Source organism: Micromys minutus, assembly GCF_963924665.1.
Source record: "Micromys minutus genome assembly, chromosome: 18".
Lineage (NCBI taxonomy): Eukaryota > Metazoa > Chordata > Mammalia > Rodentia > Muridae > Micromys > Micromys minutus.
Genome location: NC_137953.1, coordinates 47,907,650 through 47,933,454, shown reverse-complemented (window position 1 = coordinate 47,933,454; position 25,805 = coordinate 47,907,650). Strand labels below are relative to the sequence as shown.

Here is a 25,805-nt window from a genome sequence, read left to right as displayed (position 1 = left end):
AAAGGCCCCTCCCTGGGGCTCAGAAAGCCTCAAGTGGCCCAGAGTATCCAGCTTGGAGGCCTACCTGAGGGATTGGTACCAACGGCTTCCTTGTATGGTTCAAACTTGATCTGCAAAAAAGTGGCTCTGATCTCCACCTCCTCCTTCCCTACCACAAAGGATATGTGTCTTGGAGTTTGCATGCAAACATGTACGTGACTACCCTGCATGTAAACTATCTTCCTCATGAGAGCTGGGGCAAGCCCACTCACCTCTCATGGCTGCTACAAAATCCTTAGGCTGTTCTTGTCCACAGTGTTGGTGGCACAGGACCCAGAGGATGACAGCTACTTTCTGATTTTATTTTCCAACTCCTCTCTTTCCTTTCCCAGCCCGAATGAATAAAAGTGGTCCCTGCCTCTGTAGCAGTACCGGCCTCAGTGCTGGGTTTACCTGGTAGCACGGAGTTAGTCTTCACTCCAGTGATTAAAGTCTAAATCCTCAACTAGTCAGTGGTACTTACCCATCCCCCAAACAGGGCTCAGCAACAATGTAGAGGCCCAGGCAGAGGTCATACTTTCAACAAGAAAGTGGTCCAGAGACTTTGTTCCAATATACTTGAACAGGATCTTCTACCTGTTCTGTCTGCCTCCCCCAAACTGAAACATTTGGTGATCTAAAACTTGATGTTTTGATTAGTGGTAAATGTTACTACAAGATCTCTCCTGACACCAAGAGAATGTCTTCACTCCTACATAGTGAAACCTCATGTCCAGTCAATGGCACTGGAAGGATGACAGAGGTAGATATTTCTTACTCAATGCCTAAGACAGAGACCAGAGCCAGTGGTTCAACTAGGGTGGCTTCCATGGCTCAGAAACCTGTAGCATCTCTCTCCCATCTAGCTTCAATCAGAGAACCGCAAGTACTATACTTGGGAACCACAGGAAATCTGGCAGGATCCTCAGTCTCTGCAAAAACCTAGCCCACTATCTCTCTGTTCCTCAAGCCCTTCCCCAGAGATGTCCAACCTCACGTTCTCATTGGCAACTCTTCCGGGACTGTATAGGACCCTCTGCTTGTGGTAGGAATAATCTTGATTCCCTCAGTCTCTCTGATCTGCAAACTGTATGTCACCTGACATATTGAAAGGGACTTAGAAGGTGGCAAGGTTGAGGGCCTTGAGGTAGGGAGAGTACCCTCAATGATAGGCAAGCCTCCATCACACCAGGGCATAAAAGCCAAGGCCATTTCCTGGCTGCAGTCACAGGGAGCCAAGACAATGGAAGAAAGTAGGAGAGATGTAATGCTGCTGGCTTTCGGGATGGAGCAAGACAGCTCGAGCCAAGGAATGTGAGGGCCTCTAACAGCAGTCACAGGCCAGGAAACAGGTTGTCCTCAAGAACTTCGAAATAGAACCAAGCCCTGCTATCACTTTAGTTTTAGCCCAGTGACACCTATGTGGCATTCTGACCTCTTGGCAGTAAGAGAATAGCAAGGACTGTAACTCAGCAAGCCTCTGAAATGTATTAACAGCAGGAGGAACCTAACATAGTACTGAGCCATGGTGAGGTAGGCTCCACTCTCTCCTTGTCCTTGGACTTCCCTCAAGATTCTACTGACTGTGTTTTCCCAGCAGGAAGGCTCTACTGCCTCTGCTGGAGCTCAGAGGGGTGATCTAGGAGTAAGCTCTCGTCTACCCGGCAGGGAGCAGAGTCCTATCTTCCCCTCCAGTTCACAGGGCTCTGGTTTGTTAAAAAACCCACCAGCTCTTGTTACCAACTCCTGGGACCCTAATGTATTTGTCAAAATGGAGGGAGGGGCAGGAGGAGCAGAACTCTCACCCACTGTTCTTGGTCACTCACCAGACCACCCTTTCTGCTTTAGGCTCCCAACTGACTTCATGCAGACAAGAACAAAGCAGAACCTCTCTCTCTCTCTCTCTCTCTCTCTCTCTCTCTCTCTCTCTCTCTCTCTCTCTCTCTCTCTCTCTGTGTGTGTGTGTGTGTGTGTGTGTGTGTGTGCTGGCTCGCCTTGGCCAGCACTCCCTACCCTGTTATTTACTTGCTTGTTTATTTTTCAGACTCTTAAACATACTGTGCCATCTTAAACCACCCAGAAGAACATACCTACAGCATTTCAAACCTTGTCTGACAAACCAAGCATCTAAGCCACGTGTGTGGGCATGGGTTTCTCAGTACTTACACTCAGTAGAAAACTCAAGAAAGTTAGCTTTAACCCTCTCTGTTATCTCCCAAGAGGTCAGGAGCCAACCTGGCATTTCTTCCCACACCAGATTCACTCATACATACTTTAACAAATTTTTCCATATTTTCATTTCTTTTTCTTGGACTACAGAAAGGTCTTTGTAAGCACAAAGCCAGATCTTGCCTTGCTCAGAAATATTTTCCTCACTGACTCTTGCTTGTTAGTTTTAATGTTTATCCTGGTCAGTCTTTCCAAACATGAAGTACCCATCTCTAAAGGGTCCCTCACACCTGCCCTTCTCCCTACATCATGGGCATTTTAATTTTGGTTTTGTTGTTGTTTTCAATTTCTTCTGTATCATCTTACCTAAGTTTCAGGCCGACCCTCTAAGTTGCCAAGATCTGCTATGAATAGAAAAGCAAACACTTGATACAGAGAACTCTATGGGATAAGAATACAGCAGGAAGAATTGTCTTAGGAAGAAAGAAAGCTCCTCTAACCAGACAACAGTGATCACAACAAAAGCTGGGGCAGATCGTTCCAGAGACTATTCCCCTCCTAGCTGACTACCTCCCAAGCCAGTCAGGGGCCTTGGAACCCAGTTCCGGGATGTCAGCAGAGATAAATTTAGCACCAATGATCTCATCTTGCAGAACAGCCTCAGGGCCTCAGAGTGCTCAGGGAAACATCACTTGGACAAGCTGAGAAGTGACAGACACTGCTGGCCCCTACAACATAGGGGGCAGGCAAAATGTTCCCCTTAGAGGGACACTAAGCCCATGAGGAGCAGTGGCGGAGCAGTGGCCAGAGTGTGGCCAGCAGGTGGCAGGGTGAAGGACCTGAAACATAGATACTCTGAGCTTCTGGGGTCTCCCAGACCTGTGCACATAGAGCTGAAGGCTCATAGCAAGTCCACAGATGATCAGCACTACTAAGATCTGGATAAACAGCAAGCAATGCCAAGCATTCTCACTGCAGAGATATGGCCGATGTCCCAGCAAGTCCCTCCCTACCCCATTAGGACATTATGTGATTGAGTATTTATAGATACAACAGTGGGCAGAAGGCAGAAGTGGCTGGAGCCCATTGCCTCTGTCTCCTGCCAATAATACAAGCCCAACAAAGGGGGCAATCGCCCTTGTCCTCTACAGAAAAGAAGAAAAATTTGTCCCAAGTGCAAGTTCTTCTACTGATATAAGTTTCCCTTTCTGTGGCTCTGTGCTGCGATTTCTGGCTTGCTCTGCTGGTGACTTTGTGGTCAGTTCCCCCAAGGTTTCTTAGTGTGTTTCATGGTTACGGTTTTTGGTCTGCCGATCCAATAAAACCATTTCTGGGGGTTCCAGCCAGTGAGACATGATGCCAGAAAGTTTCTTAAGCTGGGGTGAGGTTTCTTGGCTTCTACCTCTGCAAGCACAACCCTTTCTGATGGAGGACAACATAAAAGTCAGGAGAATGGATTTGACTCTTGCTAAAAGGGACAAAATAAACAGCTACTTCCAGAAGGTAGGTCCCACCCTAAAGTACAACCCATATTGTGCTATTAAAGGTGATGGAAAGTGATGGGGAATAAATGTTGTCACATAGACACACCAGGGCCACCCCCATGTCACTTTCAGTCACATTAGAGGAAATCAATTCCCGAGAACAAAGGCCTTTGGTTTGATCAATGCCATTCCTGGGAAATACCCAGGACACATAATTGAGGGACTGTCAGAGAAATCAAAACACACTGAGAAGTTGGGGTAACCACCGAACTCAGAATGTTACAGAAGAGAGGAGAGTGCCTCAGGCATGAGAGTAGGGTGGACAGCACCTTTTCAGGTGAAGAGTTCAAAGCTGCAGAGAAAGGTAGCAAGATGCAAAGCCAGGATGAATGCTAGCAGACAGTTCATCCAGCAGAAGGGCCCACAGGGTTAGGCACAGGGGCAAAGAACAGGGGAAAAGAAAGGTGAGTACTGTGTCACGGTCATACCACCCGGGAGCTCGAGGCTTTGAAGGGAGAAATAAAAATTAGTTTGGATTGTTTTACATTTATCCTTAAAAATCAAAATGAGATAATTTTTTTCAGTTCTCTTAATTAAATGTTAGCTCATAAATCTAGGGCCTTGTTTCCAGGCTGAAGGAAGTGGAGGAGGAAAACTAGTGTCTCAGCTGCAGGAGCTCTGCCTTTCTCCTTCTCCCAGGTCATTGGCTCCATGAACAGAACCTCCCTGCCACAGGGACCCAGGGCTGCTCAGCTGAGTCACGTGGCCTCTTCTTCTCTAGGATACACATGTACCACTCCCACACCCACCCAGCCCCATAAGGGCTGGTTAAGGCATCTATTTGGAGCTTCTGATGGTCCCCCTGGAGATGCTGACTTCTGAGGATTTCCTACACTCTGCTGTCCTACCTCGTCCAAGTTCACACGGCTGTGCATATCCATGAAAGTTGAGGTTTCTCCTTAGAACCACACAATACAAAGAAAGTCAGAGATATTCTCTACCCTCTTTACTACTTCTTTTCCTCCTGCTGTATTAAAGAACATTAAAGGCCGGGCATGGGCAGTAGGGAAGAGTGCGTGGCACACAAGCGTGAGGACATGGGTTCCGATTCCCAGCAGCCATGCTAAAAACTGGGCATGGGCTATAAACCTCTATAGCCTCAATATAGTCCGTGAGCTCACATGCCAATTAGCGTGACCAAAAGACCAGTGAGTACCAGTAAAAGACCCTGTCTTTAGGGAAAAAAGTAGAGAGTCAGACAACTGACATCTTCCACAAGGTCTTGGCAGACACAGGCACACATGTATCAACCCAAGCGCACGCACGCACAAACACACACACACACATACACACACACACACACCTACACACATGCACACATACATGCTAAATAAATATCATTCTAAGGCTTTATCATAAAGGGAAACACGGTTGGTACTTCTGTGTAATCAATTTGTTTCAACCCTGAAGTGTAGCCACAAAGTTGAGATTTTCCAGCTGTCCCACAATTCCACAACACCCAGGTTTGAGTATAAACAGTTCAGAGGCATGGCCAGCTGCAGATACAGATCCAAACAGATGTTTAGATAGAGAGAGCTAAGTGCCTTAGAACCGGGAGGCAATGGGATGACATTCAGCAATGCCCCTGGCTCTTCTTTATCTTTCTGTGGCTTAAGAGAATGATTGTATGACTGCCTGAGGAATGCACTGCTTTCCTATTTTGAGTTTTTTTTTTTTAAGAGGACTTTATGTAGCTCAGATGGAACTGGAACCTAGTTCCTCCAGCCTCTATCTCCCAAGTGCTGGAATAACAGGTATGTGTCACAACACCAACATTATGCAGTACTGGGGAATCAAACCCAAGGTTTCCCTTGAGCTTCAACTCTAACCTTTGCATTCCTATTTTTAATTTATTTTATTTTATTGAGCAGCTAACAGCTCTTCTGTGGTGTGTGAACATACCCACATGCCCTTGAACTTTTATGGGGAAATGAGAACAAAGAAAAGGAAAACCCTAAAGATGAGAGTGAGAGAGAAAGTGAGAGAGTGGGAGAAAGAGAGGGAGGGAGTGGGATGGAGAAATGGACTTCATCCCAGCTTCCCCTCCAAAATCTACCCACAAGCCATAAGCATCTGTCACTGTATCGCCCTCCCATCCCCACCCACCCAGCTACTTCCTTCACCTCTGCCTCTAGACAGAGAAAGAGTTCATTCAAAAGCAAAGGTCTCCTTCCTCCATCCCCAGACCCAAGTCCCTCAAAAAACAATCAAATTTAAAGCACAGAGATTAAATTATCACTAAGCTAATTATGGGAATCACACTTAGCCTGGCTGCTGGGAAGCAAGGTCAGCAAGCAAAAGGCATGAAAATTAAAGGCAGATGCAGGAAACACTTGAAAAAGACCAAGTGGGAGACCCATTACCCCCTCCCCCAGCCTGGAGGAAAAAGAAACCACTCCTGATGTCAGAGATGCTGTCCATCTGGGCTATTGTCAGAGCAGTTGGCAGCTAAATAGCTGTTCTCTGTCATCATCTCTAGGCCAAAGTGGAGTCGGAGGTAAACTGATTAGGCGGTGGGCTGATAATTTCTCAGAGAGAGTAGACGGGAAGTGGTGCCTGTATCCAAGAAGGGTAGAACCCAGGGCATTAGCACTAGGCTTAAGTTGCAAAGAAAGTCCTGAGCATTTGTGGGTCATATGGTTAGGTAAGTGACCATAGGTCTATATGAATCCAGTCTATCTATGTACATATTCATGAGGATGAATCCTCAAGGAACGGCAAGATGATGGCTTGATGTAAGCATATCCAAGCATGTGCATGGTGACCAGAAATCGTGAGTAGCTTGGAGAGAATCAGAGGGTACTCCCAGCAGAACTGCATGTTAGCAGCTCCCTGAGAGCTTGCGGTCATTGTCCAGGCCCTGGCAGCATTGCTATTGGCTCGGTGGTGAGTACATGAATCTTGTGTCCCAAAAGGACACTGTTCTGGTGCTTCCTGGGACACCATCGAGCCCATGCAAATTAAACAATACTTTGGCCAAAAATTTGGTAGTCCAAGCAATGAAGAAAAAAAGCTAAAAATCTGCTTTTCTCCATCTTCAGGGTGACTTCCTCAGCTCATTTCCAGTTCCATCAGACTCTTGTGTTCACTGACTGACTACTAGCTTTGGGTCCCCATCCTCAGGAAGGCAGCAAGCATAGAGGGCAATGTCCTATGACTATCAAGAGAGAATTTCTAGAAATCATGGTCAACAGAGACAGTTCAAAGAGAAAGTGAGCGAATCTTTGCAAGTTGCATTACTTAGGGAAAATTAATTTGGGAAGTTCTATTTAATTGTAGGTAAAAGAAATGATTCAATAAATTTGGATAATTTGGTTATCCAAAAGACATCTGCTGGGCACAATCTAATCACTGCATTTTCGTCAGGACATGCCTGCAATCTCAAGGAAAACAAAATTTGGGGAGAGGCAAACAGCTCAAGCCTGACTAATGGGAGAAAATGAATGATTTGGGTTCAGTTTCAGGAGGCAAAGAAGGAAATTGCAAACAAGCTGTGAGAAATCAGTTTAATAAAAGTATCAGCACCTGGAGTGGATGGCACACAGTGACCAGAACCTCCCCTTTGGAAAAAACATTTCTCTAGTTCTAACCATGAGTTCCTTACCTCCAGAAACATCTGGAACATCATTCCCAGTCTGAAGGCTGATGCCCATGATGGTAAGCCTTAGAGCAAACTGGGCTGACAAAATAAGCTCTGTCCTCAGGTGACACTCCTCCACAGACACAGCAGCCCTATGGTGGGGTTAGCCTTTCCTCCTCAGGTGACCCTCCTCCACAGACACAGCAGCCCTATGGTGGGGTTAGCCTTCCCTCCTCAGGTGACACTCCTTCACAGACACAGCAGCCCTATGGTGGGGTTAGCCTTCCCTCCTTTCTCTAGCACGGTCAGTGGACTAACGGACATGCCATGCTCTAAGCAGCAGCAGCAGCCACATGAAGCTCTACAACTTCTCTCTCTGCCATGTGATTGGCAGATCACACAGGGTCTTATTTTCTGTCCCCAAAAATGGGAACAAAAATTCTGCTAATGCTAGGTGCATATGAACAGGAGATGGGAATAACCTTTGTTATTGCAAGTCGCATAAACTAGGGAGTCATTTCTTACCTCGAATTACCTTAACCTAAGCTAGCTGATATGCCCTCGAAAACATGCAACGAACAGGCACTGGGAAACAATAACCTCTTATAGTCAATCTCCAAATATATGCTTTCAGCCTGCACAGATCCACATCTCATTAGACAATCTGGTAGCCCTGTGTTTTCATGTAAGAAAGTGCTTACATGTAACAAGAAAGAAGTATCAACTATAGCAATGAGCTGTGTTTTTCATTTGAAGAAAGTAAGTGTGCCCCTTTTAATTTGTTTTATTTTGCTGGATAACATGTTCCTTTTTAGAAAAGAAATCTCAGCTACCACTGTTGAAGTTTATATCCTGTAATTTCTTGGAAATCAAGATGTGACTAAATAAAAATTCAAATTGATAACATAGATTCATCACAAGGCTATTAATTCTACAAATGGATTATTCATTTTTTAAAGTATTCGCTGACTTCCTCCAATGAATCTAAATTCTTCCACCCAAAAGCCTCTAAGCTTCAGTAGGCGAAGAAACCCAGAGTTTAGCTGAATCAGGGAAGCTATGTCACTAGAGACAAAGTCCCTTCCCCGAAATAGCCCAGTCCATCCCAGGTGGGGTCCAGTGTCCCCGAAGTCATGGAGGCTCCACCCAGTTGGGCACTGAGGGCCATTTATATGCAAGGTCAGGTCCACACAGGTTCATCCTATCTTGCTCAGTTAAGCCTCAGTGGATCTAAGAAAGACTCTGAAGATCTAAGTGAGGCTTATAAATATCTTTTCCTTTCCCAAATCAGGTATGACCAGGAAAAGGCCCAGAACAAATTGGATCATAAACACTAAATATGATATTCTGGTCTGGGGAGATAGCACAGTGTTAGCTTGCTTGCTTAGCTATGTGCAAGGCCCTCCGTCCAACCTCCAGTACTGAAAAGGATATGTATGTAAATACATTCATCTATATATGTTAACCTGACACATTTAAACATGATGTGATCATATGCAACTTTTTAAAAGCCTATGTGCCCATTAAGAAGAACAATTATAGTAGGAAAATCTTTTTTCTCATAAGAAATCATGGGTAAATTCCATGCTCTGTGGGGAAGATAAAACTGGACTTTCACAGTACAAAACTTTGATAACTTATTAAGAGACCAAATAAATAAGAAATCTCAAAGTTGGGTGGAAATGGACGGGTGAAAAGTAATGGGAAGAGTTATAGGAGGGGATAGATATAGACAAAACACATAGTATAAAATTATCAAAGAATTAATAAAACATTAAAACGATTAAGTTATAATTAATATATTGTTTTACAAATTGTTAGAAATGGACCAAGGGCATATAAGCACTATTCCTTTGACAACAAACACACACATGCATATAAACACACCCCCACACACATAAGTGCACACAGATACCCACACATAATACACACACAAAACACTCACTCAAAAAACACACACAAGACACACATTTACACACAAAACACACACTCATATATACTCACCAAAAACCATATACAAAAAAGATACACAACACACAGCCACAATATACAACACAAAGATGCCCACAGCATTCCAGGTGTCTTACTGCCAGGGGTACAACAGCACGTACTTGAGCGTCCCATGAGGAAGAAGCACAAAGAAGTACAAAGCATAAGGATTGGGCTTAAACTTTACACACGGCACTGAGAGCCAGTGAGAGGTGGCTCCAGCACCATCCTGTCTTCCTGCCCGGCTACTCTAAGACACACTCAAATGTGAGTAGTGCCCCAGTCACTCCAATCAATCTTGGTAGGGAGAAGAGCTCCTGGGTAGAGAAGGAAAAATGTATTCCTTTCCCTTACAAGCATTTTGCCTACAAAGCCTTGGGAGCTTTCTCTGGGAGGTTAGAAGTCTTCTGAAAGGACACTCAAGAGAGAAAGACCTCAGAGAGAAATTGGGATTGGGAAAGGCAGTAGGGTAGCCAGAGAGTAGTGCCAAGGAAGTGGGTAAACCCTATGACCACGCCTACCACTCTAATCGACCTGATCTTTGGCTGGCTTATCCTAAGGGCATTAGATGGACTCAGCAGTCGGTGGTAAGAGGAAAAGCAAATCTTGCTGCCTGTTTAAAGCTGTGCCTATCCCTGAGCCTCCTCCCAGAGCTTCCTCCAGCCTCCCACAGCCTGTCACAGCCTGTCACAGCCTGTCACAGCCTGCTGAAGGTCTGAGCTAGGACAAGGTAGCTCCTGAATAGGAAGCCATAATGGAGGAGAGAAGAAATGGGATGTGAAAGGCCCCTCATCCCCTGCATAGGAAGCTGCTTCTCAGGACAAAGCGTCTTCCTCAGTGTTGACATTCAGCAAAGGCCCTTGTGAACTCAAAGCATGCAGATCCAGTCAAGACACACTAAAGCACCAAGCAGGACATTTTTCTTCATTGGGTCTGGCCATTTGTGCAGGGCTTCAGGCCAGGGATAGTGGATGAGGTGAGGCTTATTGTTTTTAACACTGAGAATGAGAGGAATGGGCTGCTTCAGGAAGACACATCTGCCATACTATACAGGTTGGATTAAAGAGGCAAACATTTGGAGGCAGGAAAATTCATTACAACTGTCCAAGCCAGAGCAGGACAGAGAGAAGGTGCAAGCCTCTGGTAAACATGCATATATGGACCAGGTAAATAGCCAGAAGGACTGCCTCCCTTAGGGTCCTGGAGTGAGACTCATCCCACAGCCAAGAGCTCAACCAGAACAGAGTCAAGTCAGAACAAAGCTCAGGGTCTTTCCATATAAATGAGACCAGGGGTAAGCTTTAGATAAAATCATATGGCCACAGGAGAGATAACTAGTCCCTTCCACATGACCAAGAGGGAGGCTACACTCTGTACCTAAAACAGGAGATGCTGAGGGTAATATAATAAGGGTTATATAATAAATATGTGTAAAACAAATAAATGGATGGTGCTTGGTCCCTAGGAGGTGCCCATCCTAACCCTCTTTCCTGTCAGCCTATCACACACCTGACTAGAACCCAGAAGCCCTAGCCAATTAACTGAAACCTTCACGACCAACAGAGCTATTGATTTGAAGAATTGGCTCTTGGCCATATTCCTCCCAAAGTGCTATCCTCCCCCCTAGGTGAACTGACCCTGAGCTTGGACCCTCTTCCCCTCCCCCGTGAGGAAAGTGTGGCAGACTTGCTTTAACCCCTGCCATTCATCCTCTGACTCTCTATGTGTACCATCAAAGCTTCAGCATCCAGAAGACAGAGCTGAGTCTGGACCACCATTGTTCACTACAAATTAACTTAAAGACTCGATGTATTAGTTCCAGTTCCCCCCAGGAGCTGAGACATCCCCATTATCTCCTGGTACCCATGGCCTAATAGAACCCCTCTCCCTGGGTATTAGCCCAAGTGGTGGACTTCTGACAACCTAAGATGTCATTTTTGAGTCAGATTCCAAAGAAATAATAATCCACCCCCTCTCTTTCCCTCTCTCCTTTCTACCTCTGTCTGTCTGTTTCTGTCCCTCTTTCTCACTCCCTCCTTCTTCCTCCTCCCCATCTGGATAACTAAGTTGTTCTGCGTCATTAATGTGTAAACAGCTTTCATGGATGGGTCCACATAGTGGAGCCAACTCTCCAGCTCCAGTGAGGATCTGAATGGCCCTGGAAGTGAATCTTCTTCCATTCACACCTTGAGTCACAAGATGACTGCATTCCTACCCAGCACTTGCACCTTAGCCTGAGAGTGGGCATAAGCCAGAGGACTCAGCTAAGCTCGATCTAAGTTCCTGATTCCTGAAAACTCTACCATAACACATATTGTTCTAAGACTCTGGGTTTGGGGACAGCTTGTTATACAGCTATTGGTGAGCAATATTCTGTCACCTGGGCTGGGATAGAAAGTTTGAGATTAATGTGGGAGAGAGTGCTTTAAAACTCATTACAGATGTTTTTACAATAAACCAAAGCTCCCAGGGAAAAGTACCATGATGGTCACATTCAAAGATGTAGCCAGAGAACAAGGAGATGTTAAGCAGAGCCCCCACGAAAGCAACAGCAGGTGGATTACAACTCGGTCCAAACAATACAGCCTTCTCCATCAAAGTGGCCCAACAAATCACAGCAATTTCTGGATACGAAGCTCTTCTCTGGTCCGTGCTTGCTGAGACCATTCACTGTATTGAGCCTTCAGGTTCTATTCTTTTTCAATTGAAAGCCTAGTAGTAAAACATCCAGCAGGTAAGGGTGACAATGGTAGCTGGGAGCCTGCTTCTCTCCCTTTCTGCCTTTCCCTTCTTCCTCTGCACAGTATATTTCTCCTCCTCTTGCATCTTGGTTGTCTTGGTTACATGACCAGACTCCTGATACGCTGCTTGTTTCTCTCCTAATGCTATATTCTTGTAAAGCATAATATTTTCCTTCAGTTGCATGTGTCACTGGATAAAGTCCTCCAGTGTGCCTGACGTGTGTGTGTCACTTATCTGAATGCATGCTATGGTTTAGGTGGTTCAGTGGCACTTTCTTCAATTTTAATATCTTTTCATTTTAATGTATGGTCAGGATCTTATCACACCAATGTATAGACACATACAATTCAAACAAGTGGCATGTATACCAATACTTTCTGAATTGACAAAACTCATTTCTAACACCGTCTTTCCATCATGAACCTGAACATGGATCCCCTGGCCAAGAGAGTGACAGGTGCCCCTGAGGCACTGTTTGCTGGGGATCCCAATGTATGTCTTGCAGAAATCTAGGAGTGAAGGTGTCAAAATCCAGACATGCTGTCAAGCTGCCTTGAAAGGGGCTCTAAAGACATGCCATGCTTGCTCCGGTCACTTCCAAATGACCACTTGAGATCCCTCTGGAGAAAGTAGATGGGCCCATGGACAAAGTCATAAAACAATATGAGAAGATAAGAAAAAAAGACTAATGGGGAAATATCCATGTTAAAAGGATAGTTGGTGCTTAAATGGTATCAAGCACATAAAATATGTCAGAGAGGGCAGACAGTTCACCAGCTTGACTAGTCTCCTTACTTACTGGGTACAGCATGAAGAGAAAACTTAAGACATACCAGAGGAGATCAAGGTGAGGTGATTAAAATGCCCAGAAGCAGACATATCAAAGTAAGGCAAAATTATTCTGAAGAGCTGGGCTTGGGATGCTAAGAGTTCAGAGGACAGAATGGCCTCTATCCCTGGTTAGGGGCGGACTCAGAGGAGGATCCTGGGCTGCAGCACCTTCAACCTCAGGTCTTTTACAGAAAGCATAGGTTAGGTTAAAATTCATGAAAGTTTAACAGTAGCAAAGACCAGGATAAGACATGCAAAAGAGAACCATGGGCACAGTTACCTCCAGGAGGGTTCACCTCCATGCAGATAGTGGCTCAGGCCTAATCCTTTCACACTCTTTCCCTTCTTGTTTGTTCCTAACTAATGCAAACTCACATTAGAAGTTCAAGTTGGAAAAGTGCAAAGCACAACCAAGTTGAATGGTCAAACTTGAATCAGCAGAGTATGATTCCTGCTCTGCTCCTGGTCAACACACAGAGACCAGATGTCCAGACACTTCCACCCATTTGCCCAGCTCTATATGGCACAGGTTCATTTTACAATTTACTGATAATAATGTGTAAGTGTGTGTTCATATGTGTATGTTTGTGTGTGTGTCTGTACATGTGTCATGGTACATGTGTGGAGGTCAGAAAACAATGTTGTGAAGTTAGTTCTCTCTTCCTTAATTCAGGTTCCCAGGGATTGAACTTGGGTCATCAGGCTTGTGTGGCAAGCACTAGTACCCTCTTAGACATCATCTTACCAAACCCCTGGATTTATTTTTAATTAAAGCAGACTAAAATTTCCAGAGTTCAAAATTTGAAAAGAATTCTCAGATGTATTAGGGAGTAGAAAAACAGGGCCGGAGCTTCAGGCCTCAGATATGATATGGCTCTCTCTCTCTCTCTCTCTCTCTCTCTCTCTCTCTCTCTCTCTCTCTCTCTCTCTCTCTCTCTCTCTCTGTGTGTGTGTGTGTGTGTGTGTGTGTGTATGTGTGTGTATCTCTGTGTATGTATCTGTCCATCTGTCTGTCTTTGTGTGTCTCAAGTATTTATGCTCATGCACGTGTGCATGCACATACACACACACACACACACACACACACACACACACACAACACACACACACATACACACTTTCCCATGGTGAACATAAAAGACACATTTTGAAACCATCAGGAGGTGTCTAGGAACTCAGAGGACACCATGGTCTGTTAAAATTTCATCTGCAGGCAAAATCCACGAAGCAATTGCCATTTTGACTTGCTCAGTCATGAGAAGCTGTGCTCTGAATGGCACCTGGTGTGAGTCTCCATGACCCCCCTCAACCTGAGCCTCTTTCACCCCTGTACACCCAGGAAGGGCAAGCTAATTGGTTTAAAACGGATGCAGGACAGAAAGGTAAGATGATGAAATCAGCCCGTGGAATATTGCAATGAAGGTTGCATTGTGTTTTGCGTTCATATTGACTCCACATGGACACACAAACTTGGCTCCCATTCTGGGCAGCTGGGCTGGCTTAGAACATGCGCTCCTCTAACACACATCCTGCTGCAGGCTCCCACGTTGCTCATTTTAATTGTCCACTTGATAGGATTAAGAAATGTCCAGGATGTTAGTGACATGCACCTTTGTGTCTCCACAGAGGATTAACCAACGAGTCTAATATTAATCCTGAATGCTGACTGGGTCCTCAGCTGAATAAAAAGGAAGAAGAGAAAGCCACAGAGCTTCAGAATTCCCCTTCCCATGCATCCTGTTTCACAGAGATGTGAGAAAGCAGTCACCTGCAGCCATGGACAGGGCCAGCCCCTCTGCCATGCCTTCCAACCGAAGGCGGACTGCATTCCCTAAACCGTGAGTCAAAATGACATCTTTCCTCCCTCAAGTTGCTTTTTCAGATTTTGATCACAGCAGGGAGAAACATGGACACAGAAAAGAGCCGGGGCTCTGATTAACCAGTACTGATGGATGCCCCCCCCCCCTTTAGCTATAAGCACTGCAATACCAGGCAGAAAATACTTGGGAAAGACAGGCTCACACCTCCAGTGCAACTTTATGATGTTGTAGTTCACAATGAACATTAGTCTCTCCTCCTGTTGTCAAGCAGTAATTCACTGCTGATCAGCAGCTATAAAATATGATCACTTGGTACAGAGAGAGAAAGAGTCAGAAAGGATTGCTGCAGAGATATTTAAGCAAACAGATTTTTAATCTAGATACCCCAGCATTCATGCAGACAACCTAAAGCAAGTCAAGATGGTATTTGCTTCATGGATTTTGCCTGCAGATGAAATTTTAACAGGCTGTGGGTTCCTCTGAGTTCCTGGGTACCTCCTGATGGTTTCAGCATTTATATGCCAGATTTCTTAACAGAACGTGCCTTTTATGTTCACCACGGGAATGTCTGCCAAATGCTCCGGCACACACACACACACACACACACACACACACACACACACACACACAACCAGAAAATACAAAAGACAACCAAATTGGCACCTTCCTCACCTCCCGTCCCCTTGCCTCATGTGATGTGCACTCAAGAAATGAAATTATGGTCATCAAAGGCAAGGCTGCAAATAATTGGAACTCATACCTTTCAAAAAAAAAAAAAAAAGAAAAGCCAGTAATCTCGAGGGCAGCCTATGGATAGCTGGAGCCAAGCTCCCAAGGTCCCTAAAGCCCACAGCCAACTTCCCTTACTCTCAGCAACCGTCCAAGCCCTTCCCACCCACCTTGTCCACTTCCAGCCCTCGTCCCACTGCAAAGAACTCTGAAAGGCCCTTGTACACTCCGGAGATTATTACAGGGCTGGAAGACGCCAGCTCCGTAATTATGGCTGCTGTATGATTGTCATTATTCCTACACCCCAGGCTCGGTGGCTCACAAAACTTGCTGCAAAGTTCAGCTGCAGCCTCCAGCCGGCTATGGCTGGGTCTCTGCCCAGAAAAGTGGCAGTGGGTCTGATAACCTCTGGGAAAATCAAATCAGAGTTATTGCAGGGAAAGGGGCGTGGTGACCTTGAGCTACTGGCGGTGGGAAATTCTATTGTCTAGGAAAATAAACAAATGGGCCACTTTCACTTTTTATTATTTCAAACAACAGACGATATGGTCGCCCTGCCTTCCTTTTCCAACTCAGATTGTCCCCTGGGCTGGCTGTGCTGAGTCTGCAGAAGCACAGGCCAGGCTTGTGCACAGCTATTAAGGGACTGCCACTCTGAACCTGTGGAGCAGAAAGTTTGGCTGCTTACTTGGTAAGTTCCCCTATGCCCATCCCCCAGAGAAGGGCCAGCTTATCCCCCCCCCCAAACATCTCCTAGCTGTATGCCTCACCAGCCCCACCACTGCTGTGGATATTAAACTTTAACATCCCAGGTGGCTGAAGCTAGACCATGTTTACACAGTGCATCCAAGGGGAAGATGGGAAAGGCCAGCCTGCATGCCACTGAGGATGTTCCAAGTTCCCCACTGGGTGTTGCCTGTTGTATATGCAGGGCTCTGTCCCTACATGCCCCCAGATGGGTGGTTTCTGTACATTTGTTCATGCACTGGTTCATCCCCCCCTCATCGACTGTGTGACACTGAGCCTCAGTGGCAGGGGACAGGTTTCTGCACTGTTCTAAACCATTTCAGATTTACAGTGAAGTCAAGTCCAGAAAAAAAGTATGTTTTCCCAAATAACTGTTCCATTATACACAAAGAACTCTCCATATTCCTAACACGGGCAACACAGTCTACACAGCTCTGGAAATGACATAAAATGACTCCTCATCCAGGGCCATTCTGTCGGGAAAGTTAGTCTGAGATTCCATGGATAACAGTGCTTTGTGGTGAGGAAGAAAGTTGATTCTCCAATGTACTAAAATGGGGCCCATCAGTGAAGAGTGTTAAAGCAACCCCAAGTGCTCTGTACACACTCACAACAGTGTTGAGTCTCCCGTGGGAACCAGTGTAGCCAGTCAATAGACACGTCATTGTATGGATTGTGTATGGTGATTGTTTTGGACAGTGACACATCACTATCCCAAGATACCCAGACAATTAACTTATTAAGAGAGGAAGGATGGTTGGGACTCAAAATTTAGAAGGTTCCAGTCTAGTTTCCTTTGGCCTCATCATTTTGGGCTGTTTTCAAGTTGATACAACACGATAGCAGCAGCGTGTTATAGGGAGAATTTTTACGAGTCAGGGAGCAAAAGAGAAAAATAAGAAGGGATGGGATTGTGCCATTCCATTCAAGGATAAAACCTGGTGACGCTGAGCCTTGTACCAGTCCCACCTTCCAAGCTTTCCCCCATCTCCCAGTAACGCAAGCATCTCACAGAAGATCCAAACAATAGCATGCTGCTGGGATTTAGAATGTACTTTTCCAGCAAAGTAATAGTGAAAGCAGAGTCCTCATTAGCCAGGAGAGACACCCACAGGGTCTTTGACTACAAGAAAACTCACAGACTTCTCTTCCTGGTTTTACCCAGACCCACTGGATTCAGCAAGTTTGGAGGAGCTGCTAGCCCACTCAAAACTTGAAGCCTCGGTCTGAAAGAACCAAAAGCTAGCCATATCTCCCTACAGGACAGAATGATTGACATGGGTCAGGAGGGAGCTGGAGAGGAAGAAGCAGACAGGTGGCAGCAATTACACGCTGGAACTGTTTGAGAACCAACACCTTGCCCAACATTGCTGGGCATCTACCGAAATCAGTTCAATACGTGGATAGAAATCCCAAGGAGTAACAGTAGCAAGAAGGGCAGGGACACAGGACATATAATTCTTGGGGATGTGCAGACAATGGGTAAATCATCTTTGAGCTGTGGCCCTGCTGACAGGACCTGAAAATAGAGTGTGAGATTAAGCACACAGCCCATGTGTGCGCTCTTCTCTGTACCATGGCAGTACTGAGTACTTCTGAGTACTCAGGCAGCAGACCCTGTTATTTTTTCCAGATTTTCAGTAATTATTTCATACACCCACCACTCACTCCTGATCCTGTCTCACACTGCCTCACACTGCAGCCTATGCTTGGATATCAAGTCCAAGCTGTGATGGTATGGAATAAGAAAGTAGGATAGACACAGCCGGCCTTCTAGAATTACATAAAATGTTGTCACTCACAACCATTCAGAGTCATAAATCACAAGGAAAGGAGAGATCAAGGCTCAGTCTTCATCACTTTACTTAGTCTGAATCACACAGTGTTTGGAAATAGCCAAGAGAAGCCAAACTAAGACAAGCTAGAGAGCAACAAATAACCAGCCAACAGCAAACAGGACTCTGGCTTCCAGAGTTAGAAGGACACTTAACCTCACCAGAGATATACACAATAGAGCCACTTCCAATCCTCCTGAAAAATCCATGGCTGAGAACATTTCTGAATGGGCAAGCACACCTGATACGGCCAATGAGCCAAAGTTGCCCATTGTGCCAGGACCAGGGCCGCATGCCAAGTTCTGCAGACCATATGATTCTATCCATCCATAAACCACTTCTTTGCTTCTCCTTCTGCAAAGGTGTCCCTCTCTCACAGGCTGGCTCTTAGCCCCATTAGCAGCTCTCAGGCAGGTCTGCACACTGCTCCATCTGTTTCCTGAATGAATTCCAGATGGATGCACCAGCCCATAAGGGCTGGAACAAGAGGAACAGGCACAGCCCTGCCCCCAGTCCACCTTCTCCAGCCACCTAGACTTAATAGAGCCCTTGCCTAGGGGCACAAGGCCAAGTGGAATAGAATACACCATTTGGAATCACCCAGCAAGGCTGGGCTAACAATTCTCACATGCATGGCAGCTCTAAGGAAGGGTGAATCTACCTAGTCATGCAGCCTGATTCGCACAACAGTCTACAAATGAAGGCAGAGAAAGGACACACAACTGTCATCACCTCAACAGCAACATATCTCCTCAGCTCGAATCTGTCTTTCCAGCGCCATCAAGCCCATGACAGTGAGACACTGTGGAGACCAACTGTCTTCACAATAACTAAAACAATCACATTGTATTCCTACCTTCTTTAGCTTGCCACTTTTGGTACCCACGAAGGCGAGAGAGTGATTCTTGTAGACGTACGCGATGACAGAAGTCATGCGGTCCCTGTCTTCTGTGAAGACTGGAATGCCACGTACCATTTCAGACACTCCCAGAGGAGCATTCATGTCCAGGCCACAGAAGTTGTCATCAATGGTAAGGAGCTGAAAATTAAATGGGAGAAAAGTTAGAAAAGAGAATCGTAGGAAATGGCACAGATGTGCAGCCAGAAAAGTCCTTAATAATGGACCATTAATTCTGAATCCTTTGGGGTTTTGCTTGTTTTTGTTGTTGTTGTTTTGTTTTGCATGAAAGCTCAGCTGTAGAGAAGCTAAGTGGTTTGCCTAAATCCCCCAGGTAGACAGCTGCAAGCCCACGGCAGCACAGATCCTTGCAGCTGTCTCACCACAGTGTCTTCCAGAAACCTTCTCAGTGCCACCCTGGCCATGACTGTCCTCCTGCACTGCCACATGGAAAAGCTCTGGGATAGCCCCCCTTCCCAAACACCTGGGCTCTGGTGTCTGAGAGAAATGACCTCCACGACTGTGTCTACACACTGGCCTTAGAACCGATCTACCGGTTAGAGCTCAAAGGCATAGAATGCTGTCTGAACACTTAAAGTGTGGCCAACAGGATCAGAGCGCCATGGCCAGATGACCAGCAAAGAGCAAGGGTTCAAGGAGCCAGGTTTGTACTGGCTCATGTGGTTGCTCTCAGGCCCCCTGCCTCTGAGAACACAGTGAAGAGGGCGGCTAGACCTCTGTCATTCCTGAAGTAACCTTTCCCAGAATGTGATCTGTGGGTTAAGCTCTCCAAGTTGTTCCCCACAAAAGGAGCCCTTGGATAACCTCCTGGGAAACAGCCTAATACTTAGTCACAGAAAAGTCCTTAAGAAGGAAGGCACCTGGTCTCATACTTTCCCAAACCTCATTCTTAAACCAATTTACACTGCTGAGCTCTTCAACAGCCTGTGATACCAATAACCCAACCCACCTCCAACTCCAGGAAAAACAACCTTTAGGGGTTAAGGGTCAAGAGGAAGGACTCCTAGGCCAGTTTTTCCATCTTTCCACTCAACCTTTACTCTTTTCATACAAGGTTTCCAATTACTTCCAACATAGAGGACCTGTGCAACCATAGACTCCTCTTGGAGTTCTGTTGCATCCTGGAGGGTAAAGACCTCTAAGGTGGCTGAGGAGAGCTCTCACACTCCTCTCAAGCAGCTCTAGGTTGGTTCTGGCCTCTCCAAGGTTCTGGGAACTTAACTGGAATTCTTCTCCTCTCCTAGAAGCGCTGTGTGGCGTCCAAAGAGTTACTCTGTCTTCCTGTGCTTTTTTATTCTTCTGACTATAAAGATGAAGGACACAGTCCCTGCCTTTTGATGGACTACCATAAAGCCTATCAAACCTGGGCTTGTAAACGACATTGGACCTTCCAGAGAAGGGAGAGAAATAAAACACAAGGTGCTGCTTTTTTAAAGGCTTAAAGCCAGGCAAAGCAAGAGGCATCTGGGGAGCAGCAGGCAGGCTCCTGCCAACACAACCTTGTGAAAGTATCCAGCTCAGCTCTCCAGGGCCTAGGGCTCTTTTATTCCCTTCCTGAAGGGGAGTGGCAACTGGGACAGTGGAGGGCGGATGACATCTTGAACAATCTAAAGTTCCCTAGCCTCCCCTTCTTCCACATGTGGAACAAATGTCTGTCCATGCCTCTGGTCACCTCTGGCCTCTGTTACATGCATCCGGTCCAACAGCTCAGGTCCAACAAAGCTCTCCCCTTCCCTCCCCTTAAAAAAAAAAAAAAGAAGAAGAAGGCAGCATTTATGACAAAACTTCAAGATTGTGTCTCTCCTGCATCTTTCTTCCTATCGAGAGAAAAATGAGAAAGGCAACAAGGGGTTGGTAAAAGAAGGATAGACAAGAGAAATATCCAGGCTTACAGAATATCATGCTAGTTCTTGTTAGATGTAACTATGGCAACCTGCCAGGTGTTTCCAGGGCAGCCTGTGGTGCCCAGAAGCCTCTTGGTCCTGAACCGATGACTTTAGTTCACTACGAATCCGAGTCCCTAATGTACTGAGTGTGATTTGGGCTACAAAGATCTCTGCAAGCAGCAAAGTTTGTGTTCTGCCTATTTTAACCCATCTTCCAAATGAAGCTACTAGGCACAAGGGGAACCCAAGGCAGGAAGAGAGGGAGCCCATGTTTGTAGTCCCCAACTGCCATCATCCACACACCCCTATTTAACCTGAACAGGGAGAACTCTGGGCTCTCTCCACTATCTAGAAGGGCACGGGAATGGCCAGGATTACCAGTTTTTCCTCTTAGCTGGGGGAAACACAAACAAAATGGCCACCTACAAAAACAGAGACCTGCAGTCAAGCAACTGCATCATGAAGTCCTGCTGTCTGAGGCAGAGAGTGGCCAGCCTTGTGATTCTCTTCCTCACAGTAAGGTGAGAAATGTTTTTACCAGAAAGAAGCTAGGGTAGCCCAGCCTAGCTGCCTGAGCTGGGGGTTCTGAATCACAAGGCTCCCTGACAGGAGGCAGGACTCTGTCTCCACACCTGTATGACACTCAGCATCCACAATCCCTGCCTCAACGTTGTCTTTCAGCAAAAAAGGTCAATTCAGCAAGGCTGGCTGGCCAATGAGTCCCATTCTTACAAAGGAAGGTCAACAGGGCCATCACAAAAGAATTCCTGTGCCACTTGAAAATGCTGCTGACAGACCAGAGACAGCCCATGTCTTCTACCTCATGACCAAAGGGACATCTTATTTTTCTTTCTACTGTCCCCCAAAGTCCTCATAGAATGCATAGGATATTAATTAAAATGAATGACTCAGTGCATTCCGTGGACGCTGAGAGTGAGGCCAGGGAACGTGGTTTAAGCATCTCTAGACCCTTAGTTTAGTTTCTGGTTCAGAATAGATAAGACACTATAATGAACACATGGGTAGCTGGATGGAAGGATAGACAGGCAGATGAGTGGGTGGATGACCAAGTAAACACTTTAATTTCTCAAAGGTTAATAGGATAGAATCTAGCCGACAATGACTATATAGATGTTAACAAATATGCACGTGGGAACGGTATAACATTAAGGGTAGAAAATAAAAAAAGTTAAGTGTTAGGAGATGAGAAGGGACTTGAGATGAATATCTCATGAGTGAGACAATTTAAGAGGGAGAATATAAAGTCAATTGTTATTATAGTTCTAATTCTGTCATGGAGCTTTGGTTTTGGTGGTAGATAAGTGCATAAAATCTATTTAATAATGAAAGTGAGAATTTTAATGTAATCCTCACAGCTTCCATTCTGAATACCAACTCTAGTAGGATATGAGTTCATTACATCGTGTGGAATTTGCATCTGGTTAATTTTGGTGTTTGCTACCTTTTATTTATTTGCAAGGATTTTTAAATAATAAGTCCTATTTAAATGTTTTTAATACGTAGGCTATACCTTAAGATAAATGACTTAAGTCACTGTATTCCAGTGACTCTGAGAATGAGGACAGGGACAATGCTTTACACATCTTTCTCCTCTTAGCTTAGCACTTGTTTCATGCTAGGTAAAGACACATGAGGTAAACGAATTGGTGGCTGGACAACAGGACAGCAAACAGGGAGACAGATGACCAGGTCTCACTTTGGCTTTCCAGCTGTTAACAATTTAGATCTACATTTGCTTAACTGAACTTCGCAGCCATGGACAAATCATTTAACTAAGATGTATCACTTGTAATATGGCAATTGTGATACCAGAGCATATTCCACAGGGCTGATGAAGACCCAACCCATGCAGAACGCAGTCCAGCACTCAGCAAATGCTATGAGTGTGAGGTCTCCTGCTACTACTTGTCAGCCGAAGACAAACTGGTTAACTTTGGGGAGTCTTCTCAGCAGTGCTGAGGAGATATGTGGCTTCTACCTCAGGGATGCTGTGGAGATTAAGGAACTAGAACTGGCTTTCAGGATGGGGTAGGAAACTGGACCCAGGAGGCTACATGAAAAAGCAAAGAAGGGTCTCTTGGATCCAGAAGATGGAACAATTTCTTAAAAAGGTGTCTCAATCAAACCCACTCCACAGAGAGCCTGAGTGGGGCCAAGGCGACCACATCTTCACACCCTTCCGAGTGTTTCTGAGTTTTCAAAGATACTAGAGAGCCCTTTGTCCCTACTGAGGAGAGGGTGGGCACCCACTCCCAGGATTTTATCCCCTCACAGAGGTCATTACACAGTAGCACCCAACCCAAGTTGAACCTAAATGCCAAAGCCCCTCCCCCATGGCAGCTTCCCACGTATGCTGCAGAGCTACAGCCAGCAGCCATGGTGAGGTGGCATGGGAAGCCATAGCTGACACTCCGAATTACAATCTAATAGCTTACCACGATTCCCTCTCACACAGCAGCAAAGGTTACCGTGCAATTACGTGTCACTACATACAAATGACAGAGCAGTTATGGTTACTTTACCAATTACAGGGAAATTGCTCCCACTCTGCAGAGACTGGCACTCTGAAACGCTCTATCATCTCGCCACTGAGAGGGGACTGAAAACACTGCCAGCTTTCTTCTTCTGTCAATGTCCCCTGGTTCTGGGGACCACAAGGCAGCTACTTGAGGAGCCCAGACTGAGAAGAGCTGGTAGAGGAGGCAGGCCAGGGAAACTATGGGAGTTCTCCTTCAACCCGTAAGAACAGCAGCTCTCAACATGTGGGCTGTGACCCTGCCACCCTTTCACAGGGGTCACTTTAAGACCATCTTTACATCAGATATTTACATCAGATATTTAGAATTTGTAACTTACAGTTACAAAGTAGCAATGAAAATATTTTTATGGTTGGGGTCACCACAATATGAGGTACTGTATCAAAGAGTGGCAGTATTAGGAAGGGTGGGAACCACGCCCTTAAAATCACCTTCCAACCTCAGGTATAGTGAACAGTTCTTAAGGACCCAACCAACCATCATGTTGGGAGCCATGCCAGTCCATCTTGAAGACCGTGAGGTAAGAGGAGGGCTGACACCTGGTCCTGATGCTGCCCACTCCAGCTGGGAGACCCTTGGTCTACTCCTCACAGCACCTTCCCTGACACACAAAGAACGTTCCCTGATCCCCAGCTGCCCCACCTTTATCAGAAACCTGGTGAACCCTTATTACAGAAAGGTCAGAGCTAGGCCAGAGCTCAGTGGTCCAAAGGCAGTGCTAACGAGGTAGGGGTCAGCAGATCTGTACCCCTGTGGGCCAATTAGCTGAGCTCTGGGACATAGTCTTTCTATAGTCCCAGGCTTCCTCTGCTTACAAACAGCACACGCTGGCCCAGAAATGAAGGTCAGGTGAGCCATTGTGATGAATGGACACAGCCTACTCTGACCATGGAGGTACCTGCCAAGCTGCTCTGGATCCAGGGAGAAAAATCAGAGGTCAAACCTGGTTCTACACTTGCTCTGAGAGCAGCAAACAGTAGGAATCCTTACACAAGCAGCAAAACAGCCCTTCTGCCCTTCCAGGGGTGAGGAGTATTGCCCCGCCTCCTGTGACGTTCTGAGCACCTCCACAGCATCCTCCTTCCCTGGGACACCGTCACTGTCCATTACATAAGGTAAGAACGCTGCCCAAACCCCGCCGGTGGGTCCATCTAAGCCTGTTAAGGTCCACCCTTAGCCCAGAGGAACTCCTCATTTTGAGCAAGAGGGAAAGGGGGCTCCTGGGACAGCAATGCTATTGACAGATCTTCCTTTATTAATTTGCTTCAGAATATTTATAAAAGACCGGGCATTAAGGAAAGTTCCAGGATTATAAAGATACAGGAGTCTCAGTTGATGCCCCCTAAATTGTCCTCCTCTAGTGGGGAAACAGACTGTAAGCGGTATTTAGATACATCGCTGGTGTCTTATTTCAGGTGTCCCTGGACAGAATGAAGGGTGGGGACACCAGCTGCTAGAGAAAGAGTCAGAGACTATGTACAGAGGTGACTTGGTCTTCACTTCATGGTTTTTGGCTCAGAACACAGCATACTACCATTCCTTTGTACTACTCCAGAGAAGAAAGTAAGATTACCAGGCTACACCAACCCATTTTACAGGAAACAAAATCAAGCCTGGGCTATGGCTGCTCTAGTAACTTATTAAGCTACAGGGAAAACTGAAATTCAAATTTTCATTCTAGAAAGACAAAACAAACAAACAGGTAACAGCAACAACAGAAACCTTCATGTCTAAACAGCAATCTTAGAATGGGCATCTTCCAATCTCAGGGACAGCAAAGCCCGGGCCTAAAGGAGGATTTCTGCTGTCTGCCACTTCAGAAACTGGGTATAACCAGGCAAACCCTGTCTGAGATCAGACAGTTCCTGGCCGGTCATCAAATTTGGTACCTTTCTCTCTTGTGTCCACATATGCTGACAATGTGGATGTGGTGAACATGGAAGCTTTGTGAAGACATACAAGCCAGGAGGAAAAGGAGAGAAATCTGTATGCCACTGCTTAGGATGCACAGGATGGAAGACCTTTGGAATTCCGCATCCTCACAAGACATAAACCTCTTTGCATTAATTACACCTACATGAGGGCTCTCCTGCGGTGTGTGCTCTCTCTCTCCTTCTCCCAGTCTCTCTCCTTTTCTCCGTCCCTCCCCCCTACACACACACACACACACACACACACACACACAGCAGGAGCTGCCCATAGCAGGCCTCTGTTAGAAACCCAGCACCAGTGAATTCCGCATGTGGGATTTCTTTTTAAAGGAGGTATCGATCAGATAAGCTGTAATAGCTCATGTCTAAATACAGACTCCAATTGTGAAGCTCTGCAGTACGGGGTGATAATGATCACCCACTTATTAGGAACCATATCTCAAATATGGTTGCTGACCCTCAGGTGCTCATAAATACACCAGAGCCTGAAGCACTGCGTGCATAGGC

At 45.9% G+C, this 25,805-nt stretch overlaps 1 protein-coding gene across 1 annotated transcript in view; it reads right to left on the bottom strand.

The window, feature by feature from the left end:
* PLXNA4 (plexin A4) overlaps nucleotides 1–25,805 on the bottom strand; it is a gene marked incomplete at both ends in the record, with an annotated part of 359,522 nt that overhangs the window by 323,181 nt on the left and 10,536 nt on the right. Inside the window, one exon of the mRNA XM_080932241.1 lies at nucleotides 18,861–19,043. Within this exon, the coding sequence (XP_080788367.1) occupies nucleotides 18,861–19,043 (183 nt within the window). The remainder of the gene's footprint in view (nucleotides 1–18,860; nucleotides 19,044–25,805) is intronic.